The 16949-nt window shown below is 39.6% G+C and overlaps 1 protein-coding gene across 1 annotated transcript in view; it reads left to right on the top strand.

Annotated features, from left to right (window-relative positions):
- The window catches only part of ARHGEF9 (Cdc42 guanine nucleotide exchange factor (GEF) 9), a 693374-nt gene that overhangs the window by 193374 nt on the left and 483051 nt on the right, over positions 1-16949 (top strand). The window contains exon 3 of the mRNA XM_006901889.1: positions 8696-8887. Coding sequence (XP_006901951.1) covers positions 8696-8887 — 192 coding nt within the window. The remainder of the gene's footprint in view (positions 1-8695; positions 8888-16949) is intronic.

The raw sequence follows: 16949 nt of genomic DNA, 5'->3' as shown, positions 1-16949 counted from the left end.
AGCTGTGGTGCTCGAGAAGAATATCGAATGTACCACGGACTGCCAAGAAAACAAACGGATTCATCCTGGAGAGGGTTAAACCAGGCTGATCCTTGGAGGCAAGGATTCTGGGGCTTTGTCTGACATATTTTGGACATGTTGTAAGGAGGGACAGATCCTTGGAGAGAGACATCATGTTTGGGAGGGTGGAGAGCTGGCGCAGAAGGTGAAGACCCTCTATGAGGTGGATTGATTCAGTGAATGGGGTAATCGGGATAGGTGTGTCAGAGGTAGTGCTATTGGTACAGGACAGAGCAGGGTTTAGGGCTGTTGTACGTAGGGTCGCTATGAGTCTCAAGCAACTGGAAGGCACATAACAACAACAACAATTTTTAAGTGTCTTTGTTGAGATTCTTTTTGGTAGTTTTATCTTTTCTTTAGAGGTGTGTATTGATGTTTCCAAGTACTATAGTAGTGTTGTCTATTTTCTTTTTCAGTTTTGTTAATGTGTGTTTTACATATTTTGCAGGTCTTTCATTTGCTGCATAGATATTCAATATTTTTATATCCTCTTGTTCTATTGACCCTTTGATCATTATGTAGTGGCCCTCTTTGTTCGTTGTGCTGGTTTATGCATTGAAATTTATTTGCTTGTTATGTTTCCCCCATCCTTTTATTTTTAGTCTTTCTTTATCTTTATTTCCAGATGTGTGTCTTGCAGACAACATATTGATGGATTTTGTTTTTTTTATCTAATCTGCTACCGTTTTTCTCTTTAGTGGTGCATTTAAACCATTCATATTCAGTGTAATTATTGAGAGGTAAGGTTTTGTTGCTAACATTTTCTTCAATTTTTATTGGCATTATTGCTGGTTACTTTAGTCCCTCCTGTTTTCTGTGGCATCTCTGTATGAGGGATGTCTCTCAGTGTTTCCTGTAAGGCTGTTCTTGTTTTTACAAACTCCCTTAGTTTCTGTATTTCTGGGAATGTTTTGATCTCTCCTTCTTATTTGATGGACAATTTTGCTCCGTACAGTATTCTTGGTTGACAGTTGTATTCTTTGAGTGTTCAATATATGCCTTTACATTGTCTTCTTGCTCACATGGTTTCTGCTGAGAAATCGGCACTTAGTTTTATCTGTTCTCCCTTACAGGTTACTCTGTATTTCTCTCTTGTTGCTTTCAGTATTCTCTCCTTATCTTTGTTTCTAGCAAATTTGACAATGATATGTCTTGATGTTTTTCTTTCAGGTTTATATAGTGTTCACTCAGCTTCTTGAATATATATTCTCACATTATTCATTATGCCTTGAAAGTTTTCCTCTAGTAATTCTTCCACAACGTTTTCAGTGCCTTTACTTGCTTCTTCCTGTTCTAGTATTCCAATGATGCAAATGTTATTTCTTTTGATGGTATCTCTCATTATTCTTAGGTTTTCTTCTGTTTCCTTCTTTTTTGATCCTGCTTTTTGTTCAATCATATCTGTGGTGACAATTCTATCTTCTATTTCACTGATTCTGTTTTCCATCTCTTCACCTCTATCCGTGTGTCCCTCCATCATCTGAAACCTTAAACCTCATATTTTGGACCATGGTTTCTTGTTTTTCCAGTGCTTCTAATGCCTCATTTGTTTCATCTGCATTGTTTTGGATTGTTTAGTTAAGCTCCTCCTGATTTTTGCTTGCAGTGCCCTGTAATTCTTCAAGTTTGTTTTCATCCGTTGAAAATATTCATTCATTGTTCCTTTAAATTCTGTATCAGACAGTTCCATCAGACTTTCTGACTTCAGGAAATCCATTGCTACTGTGTTCTTTGTGGGGGGGATATATCTTGCTTTTGGCTTGCTTGGTGAGTGAGGTACCTTGCTTCTTTTGGGACGTTGATGTTGTAGAGTTTTTCAAATCTGGGGTGATAGCTGGTCTTGATTTGACGTCACAGCTACAGGAGAAGGTTGGGCAGGAACATAAGCAGACACATGTAGGGTGTGTGCACACATAGATGCACATGTGAGTGGGGAGGGGAGATGCACCCACTGATACACGCCAGGAGGAGTCCAGCGGATCCTGAATAATGAAGGACGAAGTCTGTTGATCCCTTCTGGAAATGGCTTCTCACCTCTATCAAGATGCCCAGGATCTCCCTTTTGTTTGAGTTAGCGGGAACAACATGGTCAAGCCCAGTTTGTAGCCCAAAGTAACTTAATCTTTAATGTTAGACGAATTTTTCAGAGGAAGTTGATAAATCCTATAGATTAGGTCTATGTTCTTTTATTCCTGGCCTGAGGACCTTTGGCCCTCAGGCCCCAAAATTTAAAGCTGGCACTACCCCACGGACTGCTGGGACTCTTAGTTTCCATACCTGGAAACTACGGCGTGGGTGGATGGGACAAGGGTGGGTACCGCCGCCACGTTTGGATGGACCCTGGCCCCTTCTTCCTGTGTCTGCGCAATCCTCAGGCCAAACTCAGAGATTTAAAGCTGGCACTGCTCCGCGGACTGCTGTGACTCCTATTTTTAACTTTTTGAAGAAATATCAGAGTGCCTTCTACAGTGGTTGTACCATTTTCATTCTCACCAGAAGTGATTGTGTGTTCCAGTATCTCCACATCCTCACCAACATTGTTGATTGCTTTCTTGTTAAATATTGCCATTTTTGCTAAGGTGAAATGTTTTGGTTTGCATCTCTCTCATAGCATGTCAATTGGCATGCCATCAATTCCTGAGGCCTTGTTCTTTGCTAACTCCTTCAGAGAAACTTCTTCCTTCATCACAATTGCGTCTTGTTTATATGTTGTTTTATTAAATTATTCTGTGTCAGACAAGTCTTATTGATTCAGTGTTCTGTGTGCTCCTTAAATCTTCTTTTAATACTTCCTTGATCACTCAGTATTCTGCCCATAGAATACATAAGTATGGCAACTCGAGGCTTGAATATTTTCTTCAGTTCTTTCAGCTTAAGAAATGCCAAGCAAGTTCAGATTTTTTGGTTTTCTGACTCCAGGTCTTTGTACGTTTCATTATAATACTTCGCTTTGTCTTCTTGAGCTGCCCTTTGACATCTTCTGTTTATCTCATTTGCTTCCTGATTTCTTCCCTTTGCTGTGGCTTATTGGTGTTCTAGTGCAAGATTCAGAGTGTCTACTGACATCTATCTGGGTCTTGTCTTCCTCTTTTGTCTTTGCAATGACCTCTTGCTTTGTTCATGAATGATATTATTGATATCTTCCCAAAGCTCATCTGGTCTTCGTTCATTGGTGTTGAAGGCTTCAAACTTGTTCCTGAGCTGATTTTTAAATTTAATTTTATTTTCTTTAGCTTTCATTTGAACTTGCAAATGAGTCATTGATGGTCTGTTTCACAATCAACACCTGGCTCAGTTTTCACGGCTGATATTGAGCTTCTCCAGTGATCCCCCCCACACACACACACACAGATATAGACAGTCAACACTCTTGGCACCAGCAGCCAGGAAATTAAAAGACATATTGCGATGCAAAAGTCTGCTGTTAGGGACTGCTCCAAAGTACTGAAGAGCAATGGTGTCACTCTAGACACTAAGGTGTGCCTGATACAGGCCATGGTCTTTACAATCACTTGTTATGCGTCAAAGAGTTGGACAATGACTAGGGAGAATAGAAGGAGAATTGATGTCTTTGAGCCGCGGTGCTGGAAAAGTGTATTGAATGTGTCATGGATTGCTAAGAAAACAAACAGGTTCATCCTGGAGACAGTTAAACCAGGCTGCTCCTTGGAGGCAAGGATTCTGGGATGACTTCACCTGACATACTTTGGACATATTGGAAGGAGGGACTGGTCTTTGGAGAGGGACATCATGTATGGGAGGGGGGGAAGATCCTCTATGAGGTGGATTGATTCAGTGACTAGGGTAATCGGGGTGGGGGTGTTGGAGACAGTGAGATTGGCACAGGACAGAACAGGGTTTAGGGCTGTTGTACATAACGTTGCTATGCATCGCAAGTGACTCAACAGCATATAACAACATAGTCAATCTAATGGTATGCCTGTGTGTACCATCAGGTGATGTCCATGAGTATAGTCACTATTTATGTTTCTTATAAAAAAGTATTTTCAATGTATAAATCCTTTTTTGTACAAAATTTATTCTATCTCCAGCCTCATTTCTGTCACCATGTCCACGCTTTGGTGAATAATGATCCTTTTCTGTCCCCAACTTTTGCATTCCAGTTATCCATTATTATTAATGCATGCTGGTTGCATGTTTGATAGATTCCTGACTGAAAAAGTTGGTAGAAATCATCCAGTTTCTCCTCCTTTGGCTCTGGTTGTTGGTGATTATATCTGAACAATAATGATATTAACTGGACTCTCTTGTATGCATGTGGACATTATCCTGTTACTCACAATATTGTATTTCAGGGTGGATCTAAAAATAACCTTTTTAACTATGAAATGGACCCCGTTGTTCCTCATCTTTTCATCTGCAGTGTAATAAATCATGTGATTGTCTCACTCAACAGGTTATTTCACCAATGCCTAGTATATTAATATTTATGTGTTCCATTTCTTTCTTAATATTATCCAGTTTTCTTTACATTCATTCTTTTTACATTCCATGTTCCAATCATTAGTGCATGCTTACAACTCTTCCTCCTCAGTTGTATTTCCAAGTACAAGGGCTCAGCCTCAGGTTCCATAGCTGCTCATCTACTCTTGTTTTACTCTGTTGTACATAGAGTTTTTGATTGCCTGTTATTTCATGTGAAAGCTGTACTTGGACCAGGAATTAGTGGTCAGAACAGAGTAAGGAAACACTTCATGGTTCAAAATCAGGAAAGGTGTACATCAGGGATGCATTCTGTCTCCATACTTTTTCAATCTATATGTGGAACAGATCATTCGGGAGGAATAACCTACGTTATGTGGATGACCCAACCTTGCTTGCAGAAACTGAGGATGACCTGAAGCATTTGCTGCAGAATTTCAAGGACTTCAGTCTTCAGTATGGATTGAAATTTACCATCAAGAAGACAAAAATTCTCACCACTAAGCAAATTGGCAGTCCCATGATATATGAAGAGATTGAGATTGTTAACAATTTCAGCTTACTTGGCTCCACAGTCAACACTCTTGGAATCAACAGTCAATAAATCAAAGGACAAATTGCTCTGGGGGAAGATACTGTCAGGGACCTCTCAAAAGTGCTGAAGAGCAACAATATCAGTCTGGAGACTAAGGTACACCTGATTCAGGCCATGACCTTTGCAGTTGCTTACTATGTATCAGAGAGCTGGATAATGACCAAAGATGACAGAAGAATTTATGCCTTTGGGTTGTGCTGCTGGAGAAGAGTACTGAGCATACCATGGACTGCCAAGACAATAAACAGGTTTATTCTTGACAGGGTGAAACCAGACTGCTTCTTGGAGGCAAGAATATTGAAGCTCTATCTCACATACTTTGGGCATGTAGCCAGAAAGAGTCCCTGGAGAAGGATATCATGCTTGGAAGTGTGGAGGGACAGCACAGAAAGACCCTGGATGAAATAGATTGACACAGTAACATGTTTAATGGGGGTAGGTGTGAAACTGAATCAAGACGGAGCAGAGTTGAAAGCTATTGTACATAGGGTTATATGAGTCACCAGTGACTGGGTGACACATACGAACAACAATTGCATTTGGTTCCAATAGCTGTTCCACAAGTGAAAGATGGATAGTTTCCTCCTATGCAATTTACTGCATCCTAAAACCTTCTGGAGGGTGAACTATGAGTCATGTCTGACACAACTTTACATGAGAACAAGAGCAACAAGAACTAGTTATTTTGAACATTTCTTCGTATATTTGTTGGGTATTTGAATATTCTCTTTGATAAAGAGTCTTTTGTTGTCTTCTGCCTATTTTGTAATTTAGTTGATTGTGTTTTTCTTGTTGAAGTATTGTTGAATAGCAGTCTAAAATTTTTAGGTGTAAGTCCCTTAACAGGTATGTTATTGCCAAACTTTTTCTCCTTGTCATTGGGCTTCCCTTTTGATATACACAAGGTATGAATCTTTAGAAGGTCCCTTTTATCTGTCTCATCTTCTCCTAGTTGTACATTTTTTTTACTATGTTTGATAGCCTATCCTTACTATAGGTTTTTGTAACGTACCATCTTGCTAAACTGACTGACCCTATTGTAGGTTTTCAGAGGCTGTGAATCACATGGAAAGAATTTCCCATCTTTCTCCTGCAGAATAGCTGGTGGATTTGAACAGCACTCTCTGGACGTAGCAGCACAACTCTTTTCCACTAAGCCACCAGAGCTTCATTGCCATAGATTAGGGCTTCTAAATTTATTCCTTTTTTTCTGTGATGATCTTTATAGCTTTAGATTTTACCCCTAGGTCCCTCTTCTGCCTTGAATTGACTTCTCTATGTGTTGTAAGATGTAAATCTTGTTTAAGTTTTCTGCAGATAGATGTCGAGTTTTGCCAGCACAATTTGTTAAAGAGAATGTCATCGCCCCACTTAATGGATTTTGTCTCCTTCTCAAAGATCAGTCAACCACAGGTTGTTGTTAGGTGTTGCCAAGGGGAATACGATTCATAGCAACCCTATGAACGTCAATCCTAAACCCTGCCGTATCCTGTGCCATCCTTATTATCTCTGAAACACTCAAGCCCATTGCTGAAGTCACTGTGTCAATCCATCTCATTGAGAGTCTTCATCTCCTTCACTGACCTCCCATCTTTCCAAGATGATTTCCCTCTCCAATGTACCACCTCATTGGCCTACATGTCCCAAGTGTGAATGATGAAGCTTTGCTATCTTATCCTCCAAGGAGTACTATGGCTGCACTCTCTTCAAGACATATCTGTTTGTTTTCTCAGCAGTCCATATTTAGAACTGTACTCCAGCACCACAACTTGAAGGCATCAATTCTTCTTTGGTCATCATTTTTCATTGTCCATTTCTCTGATGCATAGCAGGTGATTGAGAAGACAATGGCCTCAATGAGATTAACCTTAGTCTTCAAAGTGGTATCATTGCTCTTCAACATTCTAGAACAGTCCCTGACAGCAGACTTGGACAATGTAATATGTCTCCTGATTCCCTGACTGCTGGTACCAAGGGTTTTGAATGTTGATTCATGATTATTTGATTTCTAGGTTTCTTATTCAATTCCGTTGATCTACGTGCCTGTCCTTGTACCAGCGCCATGTTATTTTGATAAATATGACTGTGAAGTACGTTTTGATATGAGTGCGCTGCTTCCTATTCTGTTTTCCTTTTGCAGTTGAGCTTTGATTATTCAGGATCTCTTTCCTTTCCAAAAGAAGTTGGAAATCTTTGTATCTGGTGGCTTAATAGTAAGGAATTTAACTGCCAAACCAAAGGTACATGGTTTAAATCCACCACCTGCTAGATTTGAGAAGAGATTCAGGAGAAAACATGGGTGATCTCCTTCAATGTCATTGTATTGGAAGACGTAGCTACAGCATTAAGGCAAGAGAAGGGGGGAAAGCGGCAGTAAAATAAATATGCAAAGAGGGAGTAAGACTATTTCTATATGTCGATGACATCATACACAGATGACAGTGTACGACAAAACCATAAAAACTCAGCAAGAAAAAACAAACCACATTAGACCTAATAGACAAAATCCAGCATACAAAAATGAATTGGATTTCTTTATAGTAACATAGAAAATACTGAAGGAAATAGAAAAAAAATAATACTAATTACAATAACTAATCACAAGATGAAATTTTTAGGAACATAAAAGATCTAGACAAATAAAATTGCAAAATATTACTTCAAGAAACAATATAAAAGACATAGATAAGGATGGACTATGTTCATGGATAGGAAGACTAAAAAATTACAAGATGGGCAATCTCCTCCTGTGTGATTTACTACCTCTGAAAACCCACTGGAGGGTCAGCTATGGGTTGGTTATGACTCAGTGGCACACTGCAACAACATCTTCCTCAAGAATGACATCAGTACCTATGTTAGGATTGCATTGAACTTGTATATTACTTTTGGCAGATTTGTAACTTTTCTAATAGGGACTGATGCATAGTAAGTTTTATTACTATTTAGTGGAGAACATTCTCCTCTCCTCATTTCAATCATAAACAAACAGAAAATTTTTACATCTTCAAAGAAATTGATAATCAAATTTTAATGAATATTTGCATATTCATTAGGGGAAATAAAAACTAAAAAGACCTGTTTAGAGATACTGACCCTAGCATCTCAATTTGGTTTTCGGGCTCATAAGCTTTTTAAGTACTGTATATTGAAAGTAATTTAGGTGTGACACACAAGATTGATCCTTATTTTTTGTTCGGCTGTGTTGCAGAGATGTACTGCAGCATAAGTGAGTGCCACTTGACATCGCTTCTCCTTCATGGGAGACCTTATTAGCTAGGAAGATTCTTTTTCCCCCCTTTCTTTCTCTTAAATTTTATATTGGCTTGCATACAAAGTTCGTATACATTGTTTTTCATTTATGTTCATTGTGATTCTAAGAGATTACTCCTGATTTTCCCTATTCTTGACTTTGCAGATGGGAGCAAAAGGCCTAAGGAGAAGTGGATACATGCTTAGGACCCACAGTTTACTCTGTTTGATACTCAGTTTGCAAGGACTTCCTGGTTAAATATGCTGAATTCTCCTTGTGCTATATGATTGCAAAATTTTAAAAAAGCAAGTCATTTTTTCTTCTTCTTCTTCTTGCTTCCATAGCTCTGGGTGAACCAAGAGGATGGAGTAGAGGAAGGAACAAGTGATGTGCAGAATGGGCACTTGGACCCCAACTCAGATTGCCTCTGTTTGGGTAGACCACTACAGAACCGAGATCAAATGCGAGCCAATGTCATCAATGAGATCATGAGTACTGAACGCCACTACATCAAGCACCTCAAAGACATTTCTGAGGTAAGACCCGCTATCATCATACATGTGAAGCATACATTATTCCATGAATAATCAACAACCCTCCAGGCCAAGCTTTTAAGGCACACATGTCAAGGATGTTGTTGTTGTTATGTGCCTTCGACTTGCTTGCAACTCATAGCAACCCTATGTACAACAACCCTAAACCCTGCTCTATTTAGTGCCAATTGCACTGCCTCTGACACACCCATCCCAATTACCCCAGTCATTAAATCAATCCACCTCATAGAGGCTCTTCCCCTCCTGCGCCGTCCCTCCACCCTCCCAAGAATGATGTCCCTCTCCAAGGACCTGTCCCTCCTTACAACATGTCCAAAGTATGTCAGACGAAGCCCCAGAATCCTTGCCTCCAAGGAGTAGCCTGGTTTAACTCTCAGCAGGATGAATCTGATTGTTTTCTTGGCAGTCCACGGTATATTCAATAATACTCTTCTCCAGAACCACAGCTCAAAGGCATCAATTCTCCTTCTATCCTCCCCAGTCATTGTCCAACTCTCTGATGCATAACAAGTTACTGCAAATACCATGGCCTGTATCAGACGCACCTTAGTTTCCAGAGTGACACCATTGCTCTTCAGTACCCTAGAAGCTCCCTAACAGCAGACTTTCCCATTGTAATACATTTTTTTATTTCCTGGCTGTGGTGCCAAGAGTGTAGACTGTGGAGCCAAGCAGACTAAAGTTGTTAACAGTCTCAATCTCTTCACCATCCATTCTGATGCTACCAATTGGTCCAGTGGTGAGAATCTTTGTCTTCTTGACATTGAGCCTCAATCCATACTGAAGGCTGCAGTCCTTGACCCTCTGCAGCAAGCATTTCAGGTCCTCTTCAGTTTCAGCAAGCAGGGTTGTGCCATCTGCATAACATAGATTGTTAATAGGTCTTCCACCAATCCTGATGCCACACTTCTCCTCATAGACCCCAGCCTCTCAGATAATCTGCTCTGCATACAAGTTCAAAAGGTATGGAGATAGGACTCATCCCTGGTGTACGCCTTTCCCAATTTTGAACCGTGAAGTGTTTCCCTGTTCTGTTCTGACGACTGCCTCTTGGTCCATGTATAGGTTTTGTATTAGCACAATCAGGTGTTCTGGGATTCCCATTCTTCTCAGAGTCAGCCACAGTTTATTATGATCCACATAGTCAAACGCCTTTGCATAATCAATGAAACACAGATAGACATTCTTCTGGTATTCCCTGCTTTCAGCTAAGATCCATCTCACATCAGCCACAAGATCCCTAGTACCATGACCCCTTCTAAATCCAGCCTGGATTTCTGGCAGTTCTCTGCTGATGTTCCAGTCGTTTTTGGATACTCTTCAGTAGAATCTTGCTTGCATGTGAAATCAATGAGATTGTTCTATAGTTTCCACACTCTGTTGGGTCACCTTTCTTTGGGATAGGAATAAATATAGATCTCTTCCAGTCAGTTGGCCAAGTGGTTGTTTTCCAGATTTCTTTGCACAACTTGGTGAGCACATCCAGGGCAGCATCTGTTAGCTGGAATACATCAATTGGTATACCATCTATCCTTGGAGAATTGTTTATTTTTTCCTATTTACTTCAAAGCAGCTTGAACGTCTCCCTTCATCGCCATAGGCTCTTGCTCATATGTTGTTTCATTAAATTCTTCTGTGTCTGCCAATTCCTTTCAATACAGTGACTCAGTATATTCTTTCCATCTTCTTTTAATATTTCCTGGATCATTTAATATTCTTCCTAAAGCATCCTTGATTATAGCAACTCGAGATTTGAATTTGTTCTTCAGTTCCTTGAGCTTAAGAAATGCTGAACGAGTTCAGCCCTTTTGATTTTCTGACTCCAGCCCTTGCATATTTCATTGTATTATTTTGCTTTGTCATCCCTTCCTGCATTTTGGAATCTTCTGTTCAGCTCTTTAGTATCTTGGATTCTTCCTTGTGCTTTGGCTTCTCTGCACTCTAGTGCAATCCTCAGAGTTTTTTCAGACATCCATTTTGGTCTTTTATTTCTCTTCTGTCTTTGTAATGACCATTTGCATTCTTCCTGGACCATACACTTGACATCCTCCCACAACTCATTAGGTCTTTGCTCATTAGTATTCAAGGCCTCAAACCTGTTCCTGAGATGTTTCTGAAGGTCAGGTTGGATGAACTCAAAGTCATATTTTGGTTCCCGTGGATTCGGTTTAATTTTCCTCAGCTTCAGCTTGAACTTGCATATATGATCTGTTCCACAATCAGCTCCTAGCCTAGTTTTCACAGCTGATCTTGAGCTTCTCCAGCGGTTCTTTCCACAGATGTAATCGATCTGATTCCTATGCATACCATCAGGTGAAATCCATGTGCATAACCTGTGTTTATGTTTCTTATAAAACATATTTGCAATGAATAAGTCATTGATTGTGCAAAACTCAATCATTCTATCTCCAGCTTCATTTCTGTCACCAAGTCCATGTTTTCCAACTACTGATTCTTCTTCTCTGTTCCCAACTTTTGCATTCCAGTCACCCATTGTTTCAATACATCTTGTTTGCATGTTTGATCAATCTCCAACTGTAAAAGTTGGCAGAAATTATATATTTCTTTTTCTTTGCCTCTGGTTGCTGATGCATATATCTGAATGATAATGGTAGTCACTGGACTTCCTTTTATGTGGATGGATATTATCCTGTCACTCACAATGTTGTACTTCAAGACGGGTCTTTTGTAATTCTGAAAGCAACCCCATTTATTCTCACCTTTTCATCTCCGGAGTAATGTATCATATGATCATCTGACTCAGAATGCCCCATGCCAGTCCATCTCATCTCTCCAATGCCTAGTATGTCAATATTTATGCGTTCCATTTCTTTCTTAACAATATCTAATTTTCCTACATTCATGGTTCTCACATTCCATGTTCCAATCACTAGTGTCTGCTTGCAACTGTTCCTCTTCTTTTGTATTTCCATACTTGAAAGTTCTACCTCAGTTGCCCTGTTAGTCTACATGTGTTCTCTTGTACATAGGGTTTTCATAGGCCTGCTATTTCAGAAGTGGATGTCCAGTCCTTCTTCCTAGTCTGTCTCAATCTGAATGTTCAGATTTAGAGAAGTATCTGACAGACAAGCAATTGATAGAGCAGTGAAAGATAAATCTCTCATTGTGGAATTAACCATTAGTTACAGTGTTGTCCCTGCCCTTGGCCCAGTGTCTTGAGCCACTTATCTCCCAGCTCCACCCTGCACCAGGATACCCCTTCAATTCTACCATATCCCTTCAGCATTTATCTTCCATTGTCCAACCCTTGATCTGACAGCTTGTATCTGAAGCTTTCTTGGCTTCTGTAATTCCAAACATGTCAACCACTGACTATTTCTTTTTTTTTTTTTTACTATTTCTTATGCTGTGACCAGGTGTCCTAAGTCTAATGGTAATGTCTCTGAAGGGAGGGTGATGTGTCCTGTAGAACTGGTGTAGGGCCCGAAAGATCTTGGCTCAGTCTTGGGGCTTTTGTACCTGTAGGCATGGCAAAGCTTTTCCCATGAGTCGCTTCTCTATTGGCTGGCTGCGCGGCTTCCAGTCTCCCCCGTTCTGCCCTGTGGATCCCTCTGCCTCCCCTCTGGGCGTCCTGGGAACGATGAAAAATCAACAACCCTCCAGGGTTGTTACAATTCCAAGAATTAAGAAAAGGGGGCTATTTTGACAGCCCTCCCCACCCCAGCCTCAGATCCTTTTCCATGGAGGAGAAAACCCTTCTTGGTTTTTCTCTGTCTGCCTGTCTGATTCTCTCCTTTTATTTTTCTGCTTTTCTGTTTCTCTCTCATTTTCATTTATTCACATTAATTTTTTTTTTCTCTTTCTACCTGATCCCTCTCTATCTCCCTAATTTCACATTACCTCCTTCTGTCTCCCTCTCAAACTAGCCCTCAGATCTCTAACTCTTGGTTTCAGATCCAGTTGCTATCACCCTATGTAAGGGCCTGACCTCTTTCATTATCGTAAATCACATCTCCCTCTAAAACAGTGTTTCACAAACTTGAATGCACAATTGAGTCCGTGGGGAAATTGTTAAGCACACAGATCCTAGCTTCTTTGCATTTCTCTCCAACACATTATGAATCACACCTGCCTAGTTTATGTGATAGGCATCTCTAAGTTTTACAGTCATCCTTGGGGATGCTATTGCTACAGGTCCTCCTACATCACTTGAAGAAATACTGTCTTGAAGATTAAGCAGAAAGGAATTTGGAGAGAAGAATCCACAAGAGGCGAAATCTAGGTGTGTAAGACTCATCCCCCTCAATATGTTTCCCAACCACTGGCTAACTTTTTATTATTATTATTATTATTATTATTATTATTATTATTATTATTATGAAATGTTATAGAGAACTTGGATTTCCATTCATTCTTGTTGCACATTTTCCTCCCTGCCCCCCTTTACTATGCAGTTCTTATTCTGGACTCTTGCCATGCCCACAACATCTAATCATGCATTCCTTTTACGCAGTCCTCTCCCTTATCTGTTTTAATGCCATGTGCATTGCTTATCCCCTCTTTTCTTAGTTTTCCGCAAACCCCCATGTCAGTACTGTTTTATACCGGTGGAATTATGAAGTATTTGTATTTTTGTGACGGAGATATTTCTCTCAATATAATGCACTCCATAGTCATCCACATTGCAGAATATTTCATGAGTTCTTTGTTTTTCAGTGCTGCATAATATTCCATTGTGTGAATATACCACAGCTTCTCTATCCATTTGTTTGTTGATGGGCACTTGGGTTATTTCCATCTTGTTGCTATTGTGAACAAAGCAGCAATAAACATGTGTGTGCATATATCTCCTTACGTGGTAGTTTTTGTTTTTTTGGGGTATATTCCCAGTAGTGGAATTGCTGGGTCAAATGATATTTCTATTTGCAACTTTTTGAGAAAGCACCATACTGCCTTCCATACTGGTTGCAACATTTTACGTTCCTACCAATAGTGAATAAGTGTTCCATTTTCTCCACAACCTTGCCAACATTTGTTGTTTGCTGCTCTGTTGAATGTTGCTATTGTTACTGGAATGAGATGATATCTCATAGTTGTTTTGATTTGCATTTCTCTTAGAGCTTTGGATTTTTAACATTTCTTCATGTGTTTGTTTGCCATGTGACTATCTAATTGGTGAAGTGTCTGTTCATATCCTGTGCCCTATTGCAATTGAGTTGTTTGCCTTTATCTTGTGGTGTTCAAGTGTTCTATAAATTCTAGATATGTCTCTTATCAGACATGTAATTACCAAATACATTTTCCCAGTCAGAGGCTTCCCTTTTTACCCTGTTGTAGAAGTTTTTGGATGTACGTGGAGATTTGATTCTTAGAAGGCCCCATTCATCCATTTTATCCTCTCCTGGTTGTATGTTTTTCAGGATGCTTGGAAGACTGTTTATGTTGTGGATTAGTGCTTCTAGAAGATTCTTTCACGTTTTCTGTTAAAGTCCTTGGTTTTAGTCCTAGGCTCTAGACAACCTTTGAGTTGGTTTTTGTGTATGCTGTGCAGTGTGGGTCTTGTTTGAGTTTTCTGCAGATGGTTTTCAAAATTTACAAACACCATTTGCTAAAAAGGCTGTCCTTTCTCTACTTAACTGATTTCATCTCCTTGTCAAAAATCAGTTGACCATAGGTAAACGGGCTGATTTCTGGGTTCTCAGTTCTATTTCATTGATCTATGTACCTGTCATTGTACCAGTACCACACTGTCTTGATCATCACGGCAGTGTAGTAGGATTTGAAATCAGGGAGTGAGATGCCTCCTACCTTATCTCTTTTTGAGGAGTGTTTTGCTTATTCAGTATCTCTTTCCATTCCAAATGAAATTGGAAATTGCCTTTTCCATCTCGTTGAAGAATGGAATTGGTATTTGTATTGGGATCGCATTGAACATGTAGATTGCCTTTGGTAGGATTGTCATTTTCACAATATTGAGTCTTCCTATCCATGAGCAAGGGATATTCTTCCATTTCTCCAGGTCTCCAGATCTGTACTCTCTTTGTCACTGTAGAGAAATCCAATTTATTTTTGTATGTTCATCTTGTATCCTGCAACTTTGCTGAATTGGTCAACTATGTCCAGGAGTTTTCTTGCTGAAACTACTTAAGGGTTTTCTAAGTATACTATCATGTCATCTGCATAGAGAGATAATTTTACCTCCTCTTTGCCAATTTGGATACCTCTGATTTCTTCTCTTGTCTCATTGCTACCAGTAAGCCTTCTAATACATTATTAAACAGGGAAGGTGATAGTAGCCATCCTTTCCCAGTTCCTGTTCTCAAAGGAAATACCTTTAAACATCTCTCCATTGAGAACAATGTTGGCTATCAGGCTTGCATATATACTTTTTACTATGTTGAAGAAATCCTTTTCTATTCTATTTTTTTTTAAATGGTTTAATCCAGAAAGGGTGTTGAATTTTGTCAAAGGCCTTTTCTGCATCAATTGATAGGATCATGTGGTGGTTGTTCTTTGCTTGGTTACTCTGAAAAATTACACTGATTTTTTTTTCTTATGTTCAACGATCCTTGCATACCTGTTATGAATCCCATTTGGTCATGGTGAATTCTTTTTTTTATGTATTGTTGCATTGTATTTGTGAGGATTTTATTCAGGATTTTTGCATCTATGTTCATGAGGGATAATAGCCTATAGTTTTCTATTTGGTGGTGCTTTTACCTGGCTTTGGTATCAAGGATATGTTTGTTTCATAGAATGAGTTGGGGAGAATTCCATGTTTTTCTATTTTCTAAAATAGTTTATGTAGAATTGGTGACAGTTCTCTGAATGTTTGATAAAATTCACTTGTAAAACCATCTGGTCCAGGGATTTTGTTGGCTGGAAGTTATTTTACTACCTTTTCTATTTCTTCTTTTGTAATGGGTCTGTTCAGGTGTTCAATTTTGGTCTATGTCAGTTTAGGTAGTTTGTGATTTCCTATGTATTTGTTCGTTTTCCCTAGATTTTCATATTTGTTTGAGTGTGGTTTTTCATAGTATTGCGATGTGAAACTTTTTCTTTTAGTTGGTTCTGTTGTGACATTGTCCATTTTATCTCTTACTCAGATTATTTGTCTTTTCTTTTGTCAGTTTGGCTATTGGTTTGTTGATTTTAATGATCTTTCAAAGAATCAACTCCTGGTTTTATTGATGGTTTCAATTGTTATTATACTTCATTCATTTCCACCATAATTTTTATAATTTCGGGGGTTTTTTTGAGGGTATAGGATATTGTACCTGATGTTAGATGGATCTTAGCTGAAAGCAGGGAATACCACAAGAATGTCTATCTGTGTTTCATTGATTATGCAAAGGCGTTTGACTATGTGGATCATAACAAACTGTGGCTGACTCTGAGAAGAATGGGAATCCGAGAACATTTAATTGGGCTAATGCGAAACCTATGCTTGGACCAAGAGGCAGTCATCAGAACACAGCAGGGTAGCACTGCATGGTTCAAAATTGGGAAGGGTGTATGCCAGGGATGAGTCATATCTCCATACCTTTTCAACCTGTATGCAGAGCAGATTATCTGAGAGGCTGGGGTCTATGAGGGGAAGTGTGACATCAGGATTGGTAGAAGATATATTAACAATCCGCGTTATGCAGCTGACACAACCCTGCTTGCTGAAACTGAGGAGGACCTCATGCACTTGCTGCAGAGTGTCAAGGACTGCAGCCTTCGGTATGGACTGAAGCTCAATGTCAAGAAGACCAAGATTCTCACCACCGGACCAATTGGCAGCATCAGGATAGATGGCGAAGAGATTGAGATTGTTCACAGTTTCAGTTTGCTCCGCTCCATGGTCAACACTCTTGGGACCAACAGCCAGGAAATCAAAAAACGTATTGCGATGGGAAAGTCTGCTGTTAGGGACCTCTCTAAAGTACTCAAGAGCAACGGTGTGTCTCTAGAGACTAAGGTGCGTCTGATACAGGCCATGGTCTTTGCAATTACTTGTTATGCATCAGAGAGTTGGACAATGACTAGGGAGGATAGAAGGAGAATTAATGCCTTTGAGCTGTGGTGCTCGAGAAGTGTA

This window comes from Elephantulus edwardii, unplaced genomic scaffold (assembly GCF_000299155.1).
Source record: "Elephantulus edwardii isolate Elephantulus edwardi_28Jun2011 unplaced genomic scaffold, EleEdw1.0 scaffold00349, whole genome shotgun sequence".
Classification (NCBI taxonomy): domain Eukaryota; kingdom Metazoa; phylum Chordata; class Mammalia; order Macroscelidea; family Macroscelididae; genus Elephantulus; species Elephantulus edwardii.
The sequence above is the reverse complement of the archived record's forward strand: the minus strand, read 5'-3'. Positions and strand labels throughout refer to the sequence as shown.